Below are 20,619 nucleotides of genomic sequence, written 5' to 3'. Positions count from 1 at the left end.
TTTTTTTCTTTTGTTTTTCTATTGTTTCTTGTTGTAAGCAAAAAATTTTAGGTATTGGCCCGTGAAGAACAGTTGGTGTTGGTGGATTTCCGATAAAGGTGTTTTCAAAGTTAGATCTATAATTCTCGGCTGATTTTTTCTTCGACAAGACCTTCTAGTTGCGGTCGTCGGCCTTTTTCGGTCAGGATGGTACTCAATGAGACTGTGCGGTTCGCTTCTATTCGGTGCGTACGGGTCTTTAGCTGTTTTGTTTTTGTGCGTGTGGATTACAGCTTGCTTCTCTAGTCTCAGAAGGTGTCGAATGTCGATCTATGTTCCTGAAAGTCGTCCATCATAGGGAGGTTTCCAGAGAAAATGCATGCTTTACACGCGCCAACTTCGGCGATCTTCTTTTCTCGGTGCTGTGTTCTAGGATTTTCTGTTTGTTGTTTTTATGTAAATTCTTGTCTTTGATCATAGTCTACCGTTTGGTAGCTGCTTTAAGTCGGATTTTTCCTGGCTTAATGGGTAGAAATTCTTTATCTCTAGTTCACTAACTTTGGCCTTTGGGCACTGATTTCGACTTTGGGCTTAGCGGTTGTATCTGGTGCTTTTGTTCTTTGTAATGGCTTTCTGGTTGTGTAACCCCTTTGGGGATTGATTCTCAGTAAAGAAGAAGAAGGCACTGTGTTCAAAAAAGAAGAACTAGCCATAGGAGACTTATGAATAGTTGGTCGTTAGAAAGGAAAAAAGGATTATATATAAATCCTTTTCAAAGAGTCATTGATGTGTACCTGGGATTTTCTGGAGGTCTGTATGCCGGATGCATTATTATATACAAACAAAATCTTGGGATCTTTCAGAAAATATTAACCATGAATTTGTAATTGAGGGACTGAGCAGGCTTGGACTGGTAACAGACAAAGCCTATTTTCAAATATATTGGAGAAAACTTCTACAACATGTTAACAGGGGCTACAAGATTTGATGTCTCTATGACTCTATTTCTCTCCATTTAGTCCTCTAGTATGCACCACTTACCAATCCTCTCAAAATTATATCCTATGCGTTAAGTTACCTGAAACCCAAGATTTATGTAAGAAAAAATGATTAGGGCCACACAAAAAAAAGGGCACTTTTAGGCTGTACAAGGAACGCCTCACGACTGCCAGAACACGTCGGGGTCACTGCTATACAATGAGAAGTCTTGGATTTCCTGGTTAGCCGCATGGCAATCGATGAGTCGTGCTTGGATAATTTTACACAGCACTAATCCAGAAGGAAGCATCCACCATTCACTTTCATCCCTGCATTTCCCACCAACACAGAAAAGTTTCGGACTATGATTAGTTGAGCAGCTACATTCACTATAACTGACAACCATACAATCAATTATTGCCATGTCAGCTTGTACGAGACGAGCTACTTACACGCTAAAATTCCAGGACTGAAAGTTTAGATGCTTTTTAGTTGAATGGGTAGTATAGTGAAGTAAACCACACAAGAAAGCAACTACCTGTTACAAGAGGAAATATGTTCAAGAGTATTAGAATCGTAAAAGTAACATTTAGTGTATCTTTATGGTAGCATACTAAATAGCCAAAAGCAATCAGAAGAATCCTAGGCTGCATTTGGTATACATAGAAGCAGTTTCAGCAGTCAATTGTACTTGTTTACAATAACATTAATGGATGCAAAATCTTTGGTTATCCAATTTATTTTTGGCATAACGTGCCTTAGTGCAATGTAGGCGAGGCCCCTATTCGTCAGACAAAAAAGCATCCATCACTTCAACAGCAGTCAGAACATAACCATTTGGTCAAGACAACTAATCCCATTCATTTTCATAAACAATCTATTCTAAAATAACCAAAAAAGTTAATTATCATGCCACTAGCATGGTGATGAATATCATATTAACAAAAAGAAATATCTTCCTGGAATTAAAAAGAAAAAAAAAATTTAAGGATTAGAAACGACTGGAAAATTTCTGGAACACCCTATATGACTTTGTGCATTCATTATTTTCAAGTTCTTTATTGAATACTGAAAACATGGTTGACAACAACTTACAACATTGATCAAGGATGTGATATTCCACAGAGCATATACACGAGCAAGACCTGCCGACCGCCTAGGTCCATGACTAAACAAAGCACTGATTCCAGCTGGGAAGGGAAATATAAGGCCAAGAGGAAGGACAAACAGAACTAAAAGGAAGTCCAACAGCGAAATAGAGTACATTTGTAGCAAAGTAAGAAGGACTAAACTAAAATCTCCTAGTAGTATTATAGAGAGGACCAAACCAACTAGATCCTGCAAAAATGAGAGAGAGAGAGAGAGAGGATTAAAATAACATTCAAAAGAAACAACCGGATTTTATAATAAGGAAATTATTATTATAAAAGCATTTTAACTACCTGATGGCCGACAGGTTTGGTATTATAAACTATGAAAGAGAAGGGAAAACATATAGCCTTCTTCTGTTTAAGCATCCGTAAGCTCTTGGCATGTAGAATCCCTCCAAAATTTCTCTTGCACGTCATTGAATGCTCACCGACTCTCAAATCAACAAGTGGATCAACCATATGAATTCTGTGCAAACTGAAAATTGCCGAGGAATGAAAATTGAACATAACAACTTATAACCAGAAACAACAAAGTAAATCAAAATCAAATTGTTACCATGAATGTTGCTCGGGTAGCGATGAAGTATCTTGACTTCCAATTGATGGCTGGGCACTTTCATTTTCAATAGCACATACCAGAAGTCCAAAGTGGCAATATCCAGAAGCTGTAGGCTGAAACCAAGCGAGATCAACACGTACACGATATGTACTTAAAGTAGGGTTTGCATGGGTTTCAAGCCAGCTTATAACATGCCCAAAAGATATTTTTAGGTGTCCACGGTGAACTAAGCGTAGTTGAGCATTTAGACCCGCCACAAGTCGATACCATATGGTAGGTGGAATAGACTGAAAGGTGATCAAACGTAAAAATCAACAGAATCCATTCCATGAACTGCACCAATACGTGATATATGGGTGCAAAAACTAAATAAAGGGCAGCTTAGAACTTTATGGAAGCCAAACCTGACTCATAAGGCTGGTAAGAGTATTATCACTGTGTAGAGAAAAAGGAGCCATGTAACTTCCATCTCCTCCAAAAACTAGAGTCATTGGAAATCTCTGATGAAGACGAGGAGGAAGATCAGCTCTCTTTTCATCCCCACCAAGGAAAAAGTCCACATAAGCAAGCATCAGATCAGAAGTTGCAGCTACCTGTAATATAAGACGATAAACATTAACACGAGAATTGTTGATCCATTAAAAAGGTATTCTGTCAGGCAAACAGATGATTGCTAGCAAGAGCTCATCAGCACAATACAAATTTATATACTAATGAGGTAGACACATTAAACAGTTATTGAGTTGTTGAGCTTTGTTAGAATTTGTCAAGTATGAAGATTGACAATGCCATAGCAGAAATCTTTGTTTTTGTTCACAAACATGCAGAAAGAGTTATGTTGCCTCATCTACTTCCAGAGGTTTTGTGGGCTTGGTACGTAATATTATTCAAGAATGTAAGTCCTGGATATAGTTTCTTAATAAAATTTCTAAATCTACCAAGAAGAAGATAGACTTCCTTCACAAAAGATAAATAAACCTTTTATTGACTTCCAAACTTTAAAATCCAACAAAACAGTCTGGTAATTTGAAAGTAGAAAACCTGGAGACAGGTAATAATGCTGTGCAAAACAAAAACAATATATTTTGTAGGTATTAACATCCTAAAACCTAATTAATTCCTAAGAAAGCTATATTTATAAATGTAAGGAAAAAATTGGAATAGATTTTCTACAAAAATTAACCTTAAGTCCTTCATAGAGAGCACGTGAACGACAAGAACGTAGGCATGCATGATCATATTCTGATCGAACAAATTCACGAAGTTGCTGTAATTTCTTTTTTCGACACCGCTGTAGCCATGACCATGCAAGCGGATAAGCAAGGAGAGAGAGAATGCTGTAAACTGATCCTTCCCACCACTGGTAAGCAGCTAAACCATTGATCTCATCCACAAATCTATTGAATGCATCCTCATAACTGCCATGAAAATGAAATAATTAAGCAACGTTATTATTATAAATTAAGACTGCAAGATACAAAGCTATGAACAAAAAAAAACTCAAATCTTTGTACACAGTAGTTTAATCATGGCACAAAACTAGGTGTCATGTTCAACGGAAATGTAACCACCAATTCGTTGTACATCAGAGAAGAGAGCTTACACAATCTCTTTTACTTGTTCAGGAGGGGAGTGAGGTAGATGCCAAGCTTCCTTGAAAGTATTTGGCCCCATGAAGTACATCCTATGCACATGACTCTGCAATTCCTCGGCTCTATTTGTTTCCAAGACCTAAAAAACAAATTATCACCTTTAGAACAATGTGTGACCAGCCGCAGCAGACTCCATAAGTTGGTGTATATTTGATCAGGCATGTCAGACGAGAAAGCATGACTTGCAAAAGGAATAAATTGGAGGCAGACCTCGTTCAACGACTCTAGAAACGGGAAGGAGTGATCTATTCGAGAAACAGGTTGAGCAGGAACAAGGGCTGGTATTTCGTCTCCACCAACATATTTCATCCGTGCAACACTAAGCACTAAAGCTAACAGGATGAGGATACCCAAGAGAATAAGACCAAATAACCATGGTCCACCAAATGTGTATACCAATTCCTCAAGTGCTGTATAACAATGTGGCATGTGAAATCTGTCAGAGATGCACTTGTATGGACAAGGAGTCTCAGTAACACCGCCTGTTGAAGGATAGAAATGAGATTTAAGCCACTGAGTTACCCACAGAAATAGATCTTGATATTTCATTACATGATAAAACCATCGCATCGAAGGTGGAATACAGAGAAAAAAAAATGGAAGCAAAAAACTTTTTATCACACTCGATGACAATTTCCAAATTCTCAGGAAAGAAATTTTTTTTTTTTGCAAGTGAAATTCTCGGAAAGATATATTCTGATAAAACTGCTCAAAATAAAGCTTGAACAAATATAATGTCATCCTTTTGCACACAGAAGCGAGCAGGAGTAAATATTTAGAGATACCTCGAACGGTAGTATATATGGCACGATGTGGAAGCTCATACGATGGGCAATGACGACAAAGGGCTCTATCAGACCCACTGACATTCTTAAATGTGCCAACAGGGCATTCCTGCAGCACAATTTGCTCATATGGTAAACAAAACATGTATAAAGTTAAAAGAAAAAAGAAAACCTTAATTAACTCTCACTGAGGAGAAGATATAAAATATGGACTGAACTATCTCATCAACAAAATGATATATATGGATCTAGCTACAGTTGCAAAAGTCTTTTCATCAAATAATTCAAAGCAATCAACCAAACTTGAAGTCAACAGAGGTTTTGAAGCTATGGTCACTACACTAAACATATTCAATAATACAAGATATATTTTTTTAAACTCCGTTTTAGACATTATACAATTGCTAATACCATATAGACCTAAAAAGAAGTCCAAAAATTACATGGAATGATGATGGGAAATCTACCTCACAAAAGATACCATAAAGCCCTTTTGGGCAGACCTTCCCAGTAACAGTCCCGTTTTCCCCAGAACGACCATGACCTCTACCAATTCCTCCCCTGCAAATAAGGAAAAAGGAAGGAAAAAAAAAAAAGGCTCAGAGCCTGCCTGATTTCGCGAAGACCAAACTGGGGGTAATACTGAAGAGAAAACCAGATCATCACAATGTCAAAAAAGCAAGAGGATTTAGTGATAGCAAACCAAGAAATGATTGGTCTTCTCTTCCATGAGTTTGTAAACTAATCACCGAATGTAGTAAAGACCTCATTCAAAGAATATTTATGGTGAGAAATATTACTTGGAAAAAAGCACATGCAATAGAAGCATCACAGAAGAGAATGATACTATGTAAGAGACAGTTTTTAGGCCATGATGACAACGAATTGGCACAACCTGTTCATTCATCAGATATATTATATATTACAAACAAAGATTAAATACAAACCCAGCATAAATGGTTCCTTTCACACTTGCTATGGGTAGATATGCATCCCCAACTGGTATATCTGACCAATGAAAGTGAATTCTTCCACCACCACCACCACCACCACCGTTGGGACTACCACGTCCTCCAGCAGTTGAGATCATAGAAGAATCACCAAGTGCCAACGAATGAACGAAAAAGAGAATAGTTCCACCTGATCCACCCCCAGATCCTATGTTTGAACTGGTCATACCATCTTGCTTTCCGATATCTTCTCCAAAGCTTTCTCCATCAGCTCTAAGTGAACCATTGAGATACAAACTTGACAATGAGTGCTCTATTGAACCCATGACTGTAAACATAAGAGAATATATAAGGCTATGATTATCTATCCAGGAAATACATTATAAAAACCAACATCTAATTTGAGCATGAAAATCAATACTAAGAGGCAAAAAAGGTCATTGGACTTGAAAGGTACTAAAAAAAATGATAATAGTAATGTTAATCTACTATCAGAATGTGTACACCAGCAAAAAACAAAACATTGAGACCATTTTTTTGTGGGGGCAATCTGTAAATGAGTGGTAGTTGAAGGGGGCTAAGTGTAATTAACCATTTTTTTTGTTGGTGTCATAAGACCATTAACATAGGATCGATGTCTGTGTGCCTCAAGCTAACTTCAAGCTGATGCAGGACAAACAATAATTACCAGAATCACAGAATGAAAGTAGGAGAAAGTAGGGGGAAGAAGCTAAAGGGGAGAGAGAAAGACGAAGCTATGGGGACAGAAGAAGCCAAGGAGATAGAGGGAGAGAGAAGGATCAATTCTTCAAATTTTTTTACTCCATTAAGTTTGCTTCCTAAATGGAGTACAAATTACACGTAAAGAGACTCACTTACTAAACCCTTGGAAAACACCCATTTATTGAATTACAAAAATACCCTTGACTCTTAAAAATTACTAATGTTAGGTGGACCAATATTTCATGCTTGCCTTTTGCATCATTCTTTCCTGGTTAGAAAAAACTCGACCTCAAGTTTTGAAATGCTGAAAGATTAAAAACATATGCTCACCCAAGCCCCAAGTTTTGAAAAGGAAGGTCCAATCCGCCTTGGTTTGAAACATTTTTTTTTTTCAACAAATCCCTGTTGTCATGCATTGCTGTCTCTCTCATTATTTTCCTTCTGTATTTGACCCCTGACCAAGGGAACACAAATAGACACTTGATTATTTGTCTTTCGCACAGCATCAGTGCACGAACTGGAGCGTGGATGCAGCACGGCTAGGAGCAGTTCGGAGTCGCAGTTGTCGGCGGAGGCTTTGGCGACAGAGACGACACAAAGGCAGGTTGGGTGCGGCAGCGCTAAAAACCATCCTCGTGTTGGTGAAACGATGGCAATGATCTCTACATTGGAGTGAGCAGTTGAAATGAGACCATTTGGGCCATGAGCTGAATGAGACAAGTGAGACACGGTGGGATGTCGAGTGTTTGGGTTGCAGAAACTATGCAAAGGAATCTATCTAGGTTGATGACGGCAGGGTGGTGATGGATTTGGTTGATGGGTAGAGGCCAGTGGGTTGCAACTATCGGTGGTGGTCCGTGGCTCTAGGCTGGCTGGGCTCCGATGGGTGGATGTTGTGGGGATGAACTTACCTAACATAATCTAGGACGACACCCATTTATTGAATTACAAAAATACCCTTGACTCATGAAAATTAAATACTAATAACCCATTTGTTAATATGACCTAAATAAAATTAGGTGGACCAATATTTCATGTTTTGCCTCTTGCATCATTCAAATTGGCATCAGAGCCTCTGCGATTGTTTTCTACCAACAATCACGTGATTTGATATACCATAAGCTAGCCACACCCCTGCACCACCTTCATTTTCGTCAACCACAAAAAGTTTCATCAACCACACAAAGCCACACCCCCAAAACCCGGTGTCTCCGTCAGTCACATAAAACCCATATTGGCAAACCATTCTTTAACCGCAACGCCATCTAACACCCACGTCGAAACCATCAAAAACACCCAACCACAAACACCCCACTGTTAGCGTACCGTCCACCACAACGCCCATCGCAATAACCCCACCCACGCTGGAACCCACCACATTCTCAATTACCGAGGTCTTAAAAAAAAAATGCAAGGCTGCTGAAATTCCATCCGCACAACATCCACCCATTGGAGCCCACCCAACCTAGAGCCACAAACCACCACCGATAGTTGCAACCTACCCCATCACCCACCTACGGCCGCTACGCATCATCCAAATCCACCACCGGCCTGCTGTCATCCACCTTGACAGATTCCTTTGCACGGTTTCTGCCACCCAAACACCTGACATCCCACTGCGCCAGACCACCGAACCACAGCACCTCACCTGTCTCTGTCAGCCAACGACCTCATTTTAGCCTCCCACTCCGATGTAGAGATCACTGGCCATCGTTCTGCCAGCACGAGGACAATTGTAGCGCCACAATACTCAACCTGCCTTTGTGTTGTCTCTACCACCAAAGCCTTTGCCAGAAACCATGGCTCCAAACCGCACCTAGCCACACTGCATCCATGTCCCAGTTTGTGCTCCCATTGATGTTGTGCGAGAGACAGGAGTAAAAGAGAGTTTGTTTGTGTTCCCTTGGTCAGCGGTCAAATACATCAGTAAATAATGAGAGAGACAACAAAGAGTGACAACAGGGATTTGTTGGAAAAAAAAAAAAATTTGTTTTGGACCGAGGCGGATTGGACCTTTTCAAGACTTGGGGCTTGGATCTAAAATTTTCTGAGCATATGTTTAATATCTTTCAACATTTCAAAACTCAAGGTCGAGTTTTTTCAACTAGGGGACAATGATGCAAGAGGCCAAGCATGAATTAGTGGTCCACCTAATTTTATTTAGGTCCTATTAATTAAAGGGTTCTTAGTATTTAATTTTCAAGAGTGAAGAGTATTCTTGTAATTCAATAAATGGGTGTTGCCCAAGGGTTTAGTCGTCAGTCTATTAAGTGTCTTTTGTACTCCAATGGAGGAAGACTTGATGGAATAAAAAAATTGAAGAATCGATTCTTATCTTTCCTGCTCTCCCCCCGACCTTCTCTCTCTCTCTTCCCCCTACCTCTCTTTCTTTCTTCTTTCCATGGCTTACCCCTTGCTAACTTCTTTCTCTCTTATTTTTTAGCTTCTTTCTCCTCTTTTGCCCTAATTTCACACGTGTATTGTTGTGATTATTGTTTCATCACAGATATAAAGCATGTTTTGCAACATGAAAACTATACCTCACAAGTGACCCTTAAACTAATGATCCTGTGGGGCCCCTGAGGCAGCAGGATGTGTGAGTAAAGAATAAATAAGACAGAGAAATGTATATAAATAGGCCTTGGCTTCAGACCTCTAAAATGGCACCTAATACAACATTGCTTCATTCTCATCTAGAGTACAGAGCATAAACAGGAAGAAAATTGCAGACTGAACACATTCAAATACTTACCAATAATACCACCACCAGTAGTTGCACCACCAAGGCTATCATTTCCACTACCACTACCAAGCTCACAGGGCAGATCAGTATCTCCATATGCAACACCACCATCGATAAAATTGCCAAGATAATATCCATCCCCGCCTTTGCCACCATGTCCGCCACCACCACCAAGACCATTATCAAAAATTCTTCCTTTACCCACCCCACCAGTGCAGCCTGCACAAAGTCCAATAAAGCAATAAAAGAATCCACAGAACATAATGTAACTTAGAATACATAGCCAGTTAACAATGAAAATTGAATTTTTCAGATGATGTGATAAAGTCAAGAATTAGAAAACATGTTTCCAAGGAAATATATTCTATTTGTCGGTTATCGAAAATTCAAGTGGCTGAAGTTGGAGCAGTTACTTTCAAAGTCACCAAAAGTAAAGCAATGACTGGAGTGGGAGAGTCAAAGTCAAAAATACGATTCCTCACTTTTTTTCTCTCACTCAAATCTACATAAACTTGCCGGTCATTCATTGTGTCAAAGTTTTTAACAAAAGAGGCAAAAATCATACCCAGCCCAGATGCACTAATCACTCCAGAAGATTGGACAACCACAGTTCTAACCCAGTGAAAATGAACAACAGATCCTGTTATAATGCCTTCAATGATGATGTCTTCAACCCTACAGATCTGCAGCAGCAAGCCAAGTCAATCATTTGTCAGAAACACAAAGTCCTCACTCTGATTCACAGCACATGAGCCACTCGCTAATTTGATCAAGATAAGTACTTAGTGCTCAATCTGGCTAATGGAACACCTGAAGAGTAAAGGGCAGCGTAGAGTTCACATTACAATCCTCAGGTGGATGAAGTAGTTCTACAGGGCAATCTGGGAGTTCACAGTAGAGCCGCGGAGTCCTATCAAATTCAAAAGAATGAATATTAAACTGAATAAGCAATGCCAGCATTGAGCACTATGTATGATATAACTTACATATCATTAATACTGCCATTCTCCAAGGGACCACGCAGAACAGATCCAGGTCCAACCTTCATGTTATAAAGAGAGGATTGACCACATGAGCAAAGGGTAAAGCTACATGGTAAATTTTAATTGCTGTGGAGTTATAGTTACAAAATACCAGATTTCAGAAATCACAACAAGAAACAGTTAAGAACAAACTGGGAAAAGAATTAAACTGAAAAACATATATAGAAATAAAAGAATGTATGTATGCACCACTTTCCAAAATAGAAAACAAAGGGGTAACTTATGCCAAAAATTATCTCAAAAACGCAAAAATGTCCAGATATGATATAAGCTTTTCCAGCGATTATCTCCTAAAACTAAACCAACCAGTGAAACTAACCAATAATTTTTTTAAGAAAAGTTGCACATTCAAAACTACAAGAGGAACCTAATACTTACTTTGACACTAAAAAATAATGATAGAATCAGACGTTGTGCTTCAATCAGATTTCCTGGTCCAGACAAATTCAAATAACCTTGTCCATGAACTCCCAAATTTGCATTAGAATGTATCACCGAGGATCCCTGGCAAACAAATATGGAAACATGATTTCTTACGTGGAAGCAACGTGAAGCAAGGTTCTATAGTTAACAGAAAAATATTGAAGATTAAGTACCTTGAGAACTACTAAATTGCTGGCCTCGAGCAAGGACGTTGCCACGAGTGAATCGACACCACCATCTATAAGCATTTTGGAATTCCACATCAAATGCATCTTTACAGACATTCGAAGGGCTCCATATATCTAAATATATTTGGGAGTAACAAGAAGATCAGCATATCACTAATAAATCCATGATAAACATTTGACAAAAGAAGAATGAAATGCAAAAAGATTGAAGCTATTCCACATGGCAACAGAGGCAATGTTACAAAGATTATGCAGAGATAAATATGCCTTAACAAGGTTATATCATTCGGCCGGCATAATAAATATACCGCCACAGCAGGAGTATGAAAATAATAATTGTAAAATGGACTTTTTTTATGGGAAAACACAGAGTGGAACATTATCACTAAAAAGAAAATCCTGAATCAAAAATCAAAATCAGAAAAAGGTGAGCCAAAAAAAAAAACATGCTTCTCACTTGCCTTCACAACAGAGTCACTCATCAAAAGCTCTTCTGCCATTAGCTCAAACTCTGATGTAGCAACATGTGCAAGCCCAAAGGTCAACACTGCGCCACATGTTAAATGAATTTGCCCTCGAACCTGTAAAATGCATTATTATTTTAAATATAAACACATTGACAATGACTACTTACCTCAAAAAAATGACAAAACTAAAGATGACCATAGTTTGCTTAGAAATGTTGTCCTGCAATTGCCTCATTTACACTCTCCCCAAAGCTCCTACCACATATCAATTTAAACTAAATTTTCTCCCCCTATTCCACACAGTGTACCTTTCTCCTAAGAAGAGTTCTATGAAACAATTTGGATCAACGTTTGCATATCACATTACTCAATAACCAACTTAAAAGCATTCATATGATACTTGCAGGTATTGTTAATAGATTTGATCTAATCCTTCAGGCGTCTGAATGTCTAATAATTTAAAATATCTTAGCTTGCTTCCATTAGATTGTAATACCCTTTTTGATAAGTAAAAAAAAAGAGAGTAAGTATTACAACCATTGGATGAGCATCTTTGACAAGAAGCAAATCATAATGTGACAACCCAACAACTACAAGACTGAAGTGCAGCCCCCCCAAAATATATATATATATATATATATATATATATATATATATATATATATATCATTCTTAATACTAGAAAGAGTAATGTTTACGGAGCAATGCTAAGTTTCTGTCTTTCTGACAACCATCTCGAGCTACCATGCTAAGTTTATCATTTAATATTCATAAATTGAACCGCTGATATGTAAATGTTGATATGTAAATGCATAATTAGAAGTCTTCCGGGGAAAGAAACAACTTTGTCTTAGCAGAAACAAATCAATCATCACCTTCATAGGAAATAAAAACAGAATACATTAAAATAGGGTCACTATATGTTTCTTCAATGACCTGAACTCGACTCCAGAACAAAGGAACCAAAGCCTTGGCATGATTTTCAATGTAAACATTTGTCCAAAGTGGCTGTTTAGGAAACTCTAACAAAAGTGTGTCAGTCGTTGTGGACATATTGTGATTGCTGACAACAAGAATCCGAGGTACAGCATCATAATATGTCCCCGCAGCACCTGAGTTTTCAGGACAGCCTAAACTCCTTCCTCCTGCAAACAAAATGGCAAGCACGAGATAAAATACATGTGGTTGTATTTCTTGCAAATGATAAATTATCCCAACCAATATGGCGACACAGCTCCTCTTAAGTAAGGAGAAAAAAGGCAGCAAGGCCCATATCTTAAAAAATTACCGCAGGCAACTAAACTACTGCAAATATTTTTATCATACCCAGTAAAAACTGGGGCAACTTTTTTTTCTTAATAGTCAAAAACCAGGCCAACTGATAGGATATAAAGTAATTGGCTCTAAATGTGGTTTAATTAAAAAAAAAATTTTAAAAATACAAATAGGATATATATGTATTAAATAGCTAAGAATTCATAATTCACCACTGACCCAATACTTCCAGAGTTAAACCCATTTCCCTCCTAGTCTGTGAGATCAAACACTCAAACTGATCAATCAATAAACCACAACTAGTATTAGCAACAAAAATTATCAAGTTAACAAAAAAGAATATCCACCGTCCACAAAGTAGTATTCTCTTGGACAGGCTTGAAAAAACTGCACGTAATATTTCTATTGAAAAACATCAAATTTGAATTGAAGAAAAGGAAGAAAAAAAAAATCCCTTTTTGTTCAAATAGCATATATAGAGTTTATGATTGTTTGATGTTTCTACCTACCTAAACCGTAGGTCAATGATCTTCATATATAGTAATAAGGAGTTAGTCCTTTAATAGGACTTTATAAGACAAAAGCTTATCTTTGATAAGCTTAGTAAGACTAGATGGTAGATGTAGAAACCTAAAACTATACAACTTGCTTGTAGATGACTATCAAGATAGTTTAGATAAATTAGGACTCATCTAATATTCAAATCTAGATAGATTAATCTTTATCAGATGATAAAGATTTATCTAGTCTAATACGCCCCCTCAAACTCGACGTAGGTGGCCTAACGTTGAGGTTGGAAGCAAGGAGAAGGAACCGGCTAGCAGGTAGAGGCTTTGTGAGGACATCAGCAATCTGATCTTTTCCAGAGATGAACCGAACATTTAATAACTTATCTGCAACTTGATCACGAACAAAATGATAGTCTATTTCAATGTGCTTTGTGCACGCATGATAGATAGGATTGGAAGTGAGATAGGTGGCACCTATATTATCACAAAATAAAGTTGGTGCACATGGAAGTGAGATCCGAAGTTCATTTAGTAGAGTCTAAATCCAAATTAGTTCTGCAGAAGCATTTGCAAGGGCTTTATACTCTGATTCTGTACTAGACTATGACACAGTGGGCTGCTTTTTGGAACTCCAAGATATCAGATTTTTACCCAAGAAGACGCAACATCCAGATGTTGATTTGCGGTCATCCGGGCAGCCAGCCCAATCTGAATCCGAGAAGGCTATTAGTTGATGAGATGAGAGCTTGTGGATGCAAAAAGTGCACTCAATAGTGTCCTTCAAGTAACGCAAGATGCATTTAATAGCAGTCCAGGGAGGTTCTCGAGGATCTTGCATAAACTGAGAGACCTTGTTGACAGCAAACACTATGTCTGGACGTGTGAGAGATAGGTATTGAAGAGATCCAACCGTGCTGCGATTGAGTGTAGGGTCTGTAATGGTTGATCCTTCAAACTTGCTGAGATTAGTAGATGAGGACATCAGAGTAGAGACAGGCTTAACAAGCTCCATATTAGTCTTCTCGAGGATATCCAGAATATATCTTTGCTGAGATAGGTGAAGTCCATTCGATTTCCAAGAAGCTTCAACACCTAAAAAGAAGTTTAGAGGACCCAAATCTTTTAGAGCAAAAGAGGAGTGTAAATCTTGTATAAGTTTAGATATAGCTCCTCGGTGTGAACTAGTGATGATGATATCATCAACGTAGATTAACACAAAAATTTGAATGCCATTAGCTTTGTAGATGAAGAGTGATGAATCAGCCTTGGAGCCCTTGAAGTTGAGTTCTATAAGCCGAGCACTTAGCCTTCAAAACCATGCTCTTAGTGCTTGTTTTAGGCCATACAAGGCTTTGTGCAGTTTGCAAACTGCTGTAAGATGAGATGGATGCTGAAATCTAGGAGGTTGTTCTATGTAGACAGGTTCTTGGAGGCTACCATGGAGGAATGCGTTGCTTACATCAACTTGATGAACTGACCAACCTGCAGAGACAGCAAGAGAGAGCACTGTTCTAATGGTTATAGGCTTGATTACAGGGCTATAGGTTTCTGAAAAATCAATTCTGGGTTGTTGATGAAACTCTTTTGCTACTAAACGAGCCTTGTAGCGCTCAATAGACCCATCAGCCTTCCTCTTTATTCGAAAAACCCATTTGCACACCCAACTATATTCATAGAAGAAGAGGGAGATACAAGTGACCAAGTACCATTTTTGAGAAGTGCATCAAACTCTTAATTCATCGCCTCTCTCCATTCAGCATGCTTGCTAGCTTGAGTGTAGCAAGTAGGCTCAACTTCCTGACTTTGGAGTGAAGCCGTGAGTGCTTGAGGAGTAGGATATCTTATTTGGCCATCTATGAACTTAGTAGGTTTGAAAATTTGATTCTAGGACCGAGTTATCATGCCATGCACTCTTGAAGGAGGGGGTTGGTTTAAAGGAACTAGGGCCTGTATAGGTGAGGTTTCGGTTGGTGCAGGTGAGGAGGAAGTTGTTGAAGAGTGGAAGGGAATTAGAGGTTGAGGTGAGTAATTTGGTAAGGTATTGTGGGAATTTTCTGGTGTGGAACTGCAGGGGTCAGGAATATGATTGTTTACTAAAATTATAAGAGGAATAGAGACAATAGAAGAGATTTGATGAGGTGGAGATTGGGTGGTAACAGATTGTGAAAAAGGAAAATTTTGTCATTGAAGACCACATGCCGAGCAATATAAACTTTGCCAGAAGGGATGTGAAGGCACTTATATCCTAGGTAATTCTTGCTATAACCAATGAAGACACAAGATTGAGATCGGAAAGCAAGTTTGGTGGAATTATAGGGACAAATGAATGGCCAACATTCACAGCCATAGATTTTCAACAATTTATAATCAGGGGAGATTTGGAATAAATTTGCAAAGGGAGATTTCTGTTTTGTGACTTTGGATGGGAGTTGATTAATTAAATAAACGACACTCTCAAAAGCCGAATCCCAAAAAGAAAGTGGTGTCCTAGCAGTGGCAAGAAGTGTAAGGCCTGTTTCGACAATATGTCGATGCTTTCTTTCGACAGACCCCATTTGATGGTAAATATGTGGACAACTTGGACGATAGGAGACTCCCATTGTTGTGAGGGAGGTTTGAAGAGGGCGCAATTCACCTCCATTGTCACTTTGGACAGATGTTATTTTTGTTCCAAAGTAGGTTTCAACAAGTAGTTTGAAACGTAGAAAAGTGGCAAGAACATCAGATTTGAGTTGGAGAGGATAAAACCAAGTATAGTTACTAAAATCATCCACAATACTTAGATAATACCGATTATTGTTTACAGAATTGAGTGGAGCAGGGCCCCATACATCAAGAAAAAAGTAATTGCAAAGGGCGACTAGAAATAGAAGGACTTAAACTGAAAGGGAGACGATGACTTTTGCCTTGTTGACATGAAGAACAAACAGAATTGATCTTGAATGGAACCACGGGCAATTTATTGAACTTGATAACTTGGCTGACTATAGGAGAAGCTGGATGACCCAATCGGTGATGCCATTGATCCAAGGAAACTTTCTCACCAATGAGGGCAGTGAGAGACATGGAAAAATGATCACAAGATGAGGGTCATGGATAGATACCGGATCAACTCGAGCCTTTGAGGAGCAGTAGACGGGTTTGGAGGTCCTTGACACAGAAAAAAGTGGGATGAAATTCAATAAAAACCTGATTGTCATGTGTAAATTGGTTAACAGATATAAGGTTTTTCTAGATTTTAGGGACATGGAACAATGATGATAAAAGAAAGTTGTTTGAAGGTGTAGGCAAGATACCTCGACCAGAATGTAAAATTTCCAAACCTTGGCCATTGCCAACTCGAATCTTGTCAGTTCCAGTGTATTCCTCAGAATTTAAGTTGAGATCGGAGAGGTCATTGGTGAGATGGACGTTGGCGCCAGTGTCCGGATACCAAGAAGAATCAAATGCAAAGGTGGCAGATGCAAGATTGGCATGCAGCGGAGAAGTTTCAGCTTGATATCCTTGGTCAAAGCGGAACCAGCAGGTTGAGGCAGTGTGACCTTGTTTATGGCAAACCTGACAAGTGGGGCACTGAGAAGAACCTGGACCCGAGAAGGAGAATTGCTGAGGTGAGAATCGTCCTCAGCCAGAGCCTCTGCCGCGAGAGAAGTTGCTGTTGCGCTGGCCAATGGAAGAACCATGGTTGAATCGAGGAAAAGATAGGCCTTGACACTGAGCAGTGTTAGCAGTGGAGATAGACAAATCAATGGATGATTTGTGTTGCCCTAAATGCATCTCATAGGAGAGCATAAAACCGTAGAGTTCGTTGAGAGATGGAGTCTTGGCGGGTGGTCACGGAGGTAACAAGAGGATCATATTCTGGACCAAGACCTGAAAGGATGTGGGAGACGAGTTCCGATGCTTCAATGGGTTTGCCAATAGCAGCTAAAAGGTGAGAGAATCCCTGCGCTTTTTGATAGTAAGCGGAGATTGAGAGGGTTCCTTTCTTCAAGGTAGCAACCTGCTGTTTGAGCTGCATGATCCGTGATTGAAACTGAGTGGAGAACATGGTCTCCAAGGTGAGCCAGACTTCCTGAGAGGTGGAAAGACCAATAACATGTGGTAAGGCTTCAACCGAAAGGGCGGAGATGATGGCACTGAAGATCATTTTGTCTTGATGATACCATGACTGGTATTCCGCATTAGAAAGTAGAAGACCGGAAGTGGGATCGGGAAGAAGTTGAGGTGGCCGTGGATGAGTTCCATCGACTTAGCTGAAGAGATTCTGGCCCTCAAGGAACGGAACCATAAGAAATCGTCATAGGATGTAGTTATCTTGGTTGAGCTTTTCAGAAATATAATGATGCACATTTTGAAGTGCTATTAGGTTTGCAGAAGAATTGATTTGAGGTGGGTGGGAAACAGGAGGCGCTGTTTGAGAAGAAGTAGTTTCGGAGATGGGAAGGGGAGTGGCCATAGACGTTTGTCTTGATTGGCTCTGATACCATATAGAGTTTATGATTGTTTGATGTTTCTGCCTACCTAAACTGTAGGTCAGTGATCTTCATATATAGGAATAAGGAGTTAGTCCTTTAATAAGACTATACAAGATAAAAGCTTATCAAAAGATAAGCTTAGTAAGACTAGAAGTAGAAACCTAAAATTATACAACATGCTTGTAGATGACTATCAAGATAGTTTAGATAAACTAGGACTCATCTAATATTCAAATCTAGATAGATTAATCTTTATCAAATGATAAAGATTTATCTAGTCTAATAGCATACTTGATTTGTGCACTCTCTGTTGATTATCAGGACTTTACGCCATACCATCCATGCTGATAATTGTGTAGATAAAGCTTTATGCTTTTTTTGGGCGTGTTCTTGGGTTTTGGGTTTGCTAGTGCTTCTCGTATACTGCCTGTATACTGGGGCGCCTTACGCTTTTTTAATAAAATTGCTTTTTACTGGTTTATCATGTGCTAAAAGTCCATCTTAAACAAAAGCACCCATTTTATGCATACTCCTACCTTTCTATTCATAAAACATGTGCATGACAAACTAAACCACAATGTATTAACCACCACCACCCCCCCCCCCCCTAACAAAAAAAAAAATTCTGAATAGCCATATCTTTCTCCTTTTTCCCTCATATTTTTTTTTTTTTTTTGATAAGTCCTTTTTCCCTCATATTAATTGATATCTTTCACTAACATTAATGTGCGAAAAAAACAGTAGATCATAATGTATATTTCAGTCGTAATATACATAAGTTAGAGAGCTCAAATGATTGTTCAAATATGAGTTCTTCACCCAAATGACCAGAAAAAGGAACTTTATAAAGCCATTGATCCCTTTGAATTCCATATTCGAAGTCGTGATCGGATCTATTCATTAAAAAGAATCTTTCCCTTGAGATCAAAAAACAAAATAATAAAAAATAATCTGATTCTCACCATGAACAAAGATTTGTGTATCATCATGCCTGCTGAAAACGTGGATGGAAACTCTTCCACCCCCACCTCCAGCAAATCCATTACCCCCAGTGGCACTTATCCTACCACTTCCAGTCCTGTTCTTCACAACACGATATCATTAGTTGAGAATGTTTTCAATCCACTTATAGATGATAATTTACAGGAAAGTATCTCTATACAATTAACTATAAGGTCCCCAAAGGACAAGAATGTGGGGGTCAACTTGGAGTCCATCAGAAGTCCATGACATAGGTTAAAACTCTAAACTATGTATTGTAATTAAAACATTTGCAGATAATCTGGAGTATAAAATGTAAATGTAAATGTAAAAGCCTTGTTCCTAAATCATATACTACTAGAAGTGTTCTTTCTCTAGCTTGGGATGTTAGTATTAAACAAATTATGCACGGTTAGATTTAGCAATGACGTAATCATAATGAGATCAAAGGGAAACACATAGCACATGGTGACCATAAAAAAAGTATGACAACAGCAAACCTGAAAGACAAACCGATAGCATAACAAATTCATGATCGATTACGCATACAATTTTCATAAACATTACTAAAGGATAGTTCCAAATTAAAAAATTTCTATAGGGAGAGATAAGTACATTCTTTGAGCTCCAACGAAAATGCTGCCCCCAGATCCTCCTCCACCCTTTTCACCACCATCACCTCCGTCTGCCAAAAGATCCCCACCAACCTCAGTTGTAGTATTAGCCTCAATCCAAATCCTCCCACCTCCTTCCCCACCATAATTCTCTTCTTTCATAGTCGTCCCACCCTTGCTTCCATAACTCACAGGAGCGTCCAGTGACGACCATGAGTAAGCGTCCCCACCCCACACATCGTCCGGAAGCTTCGTGTTATCCGACACACAGCTTGCACCCCTCCCACCGTGCCCTCCACCCGCACCCTGCACCCCGTCAGGGGTGCCGCTGGTCTGTGCCGGGGGCGCACCCGCCAATGCGGTCACATTGATAATCGACCCCTCAAACAAACTCGCATTCCAAGCATGGACACTCACCAACCCGGCGACAATAGTCGAATAGTTACCCAAACTGAATCCCCCACTCATGTTCACCGTAATCGAGCAACCCAACACAGGGCAGCTCAAACTCACACCAGGACCTATATATAAGCTTCCATTTCCTTCTATATACACGTCATCTATGAAAACTATGCTAGAATTGAGCACACACGTGGTGTTGAGGGATCCAGTGCCAAAAAGATCGTCCTCGCACGTGAGCGACGGCGGGTGCTGCGGCTGAGAAGGCGGAGGCGGCGCCGGCGGCGTGTAATCGCTGTGAAAGGCGTCGAAACCGTACCCGATGATCGAGAATTCATCGCCGAAATCGGCACAGAGGCTAGGGTTTGTGGTCAAGAGGGCGAGGACGCTAAGAGCAAAGAAATGGAGTGCGTGTGGTGAGAAATTGTAAGCCATTGGAGGAGGTGAGAGTCATCACAGAGACGAATAAACCCTAAATTTTTTAGATTGATGTGGAGGTAAAAGTTAAAACCCAATTCCGAGAAAGACGATGGGTTTTGGGAATTTTCAGCTTGTGGAGGGGATTGAATTAAATTGAACTATCGAGGGGTTTTTTACGTAAAAGTTGGGGGGAATTTTCAATTACGTGAAGTTGAAGGAGAGTTTTTAGGAAATTTAAGAAATTCTGAGAGAGAGAAAAAGATCAATGGTCTGAGAGGGAAACGGAAACAGACTACAGCTGC

General features: G+C 39.3%; 1 protein-coding gene across 1 annotated transcript; it reads right to left on the bottom strand.

Moving 5' to 3' along the window:
* Positions 1 to 859: 859 nt before the first annotated feature.
* Positions 860 to 20,619, bottom strand: LOC133857039 (uncharacterized). Its single transcript, XM_062292139.1, has 22 exons — positions 19,500 to 20,619; positions 18,866 to 18,981; positions 12,578 to 12,786; positions 11,636 to 11,755; positions 11,160 to 11,288; positions 10,942 to 11,067; positions 10,507 to 10,562; positions 10,331 to 10,430; positions 10,086 to 10,203; positions 9,530 to 9,739; positions 6,052 to 6,382; positions 5,572 to 5,665; positions 5,105 to 5,213; positions 4,530 to 4,801; positions 4,271 to 4,398; positions 3,851 to 4,085; positions 3,072 to 3,260; positions 2,665 to 2,954; positions 2,400 to 2,583; positions 2,053 to 2,295; positions 1,410 to 1,495; positions 860 to 1,286 (listed from the first exon to the last, which is right to left on the bottom strand). The coding sequence occupies exons 1-22, from the start codon at positions 20,330 to 20,332 to the stop codon at positions 1,139 to 1,141; spliced, it is 4,326 nt and encodes a 1,441-aa protein (XP_062148123.1). The 5' UTR covers positions 20,333 to 20,619; the 3' UTR covers positions 860 to 1,138.

This window comes from Alnus glutinosa, chromosome 14 (genome assembly GCF_958979055.1).
Source record: "Alnus glutinosa chromosome 14, dhAlnGlut1.1, whole genome shotgun sequence".
Taxonomy (NCBI): Eukaryota; Viridiplantae; Streptophyta; class Magnoliopsida; order Fagales; family Betulaceae; genus Alnus; species Alnus glutinosa.
The sequence above is the reverse complement of the archived record's forward strand: the minus strand, read 5'-3'. Positions and strand labels throughout refer to the sequence as shown.

Excerpts from the sequence above, each read along its gene's own strand:
- LOC133857039 (XM_062292139.1), bottom strand. The coding sequence starts at position 20,332 with ATGGCTTACAATTTCTCACCACACGCACTCCATTTCTTTGCTCTTAGC. Across the intron at positions 12,787-18,865 it reads TACACAAATCTTTGTTCATG|GAGGAAGGAGTTTAGGCTGT; the intron begins GTGAGAATCAGA and ends TTTTGTTTGCAG. Across the intron at positions 4,086-4,270 it reads GAACAAGTAAAAGAGATTGT|TTATGAGGATGCATTCAATA; the intron begins GTAAGCTCTCTT and ends TTTTCATGGCAG.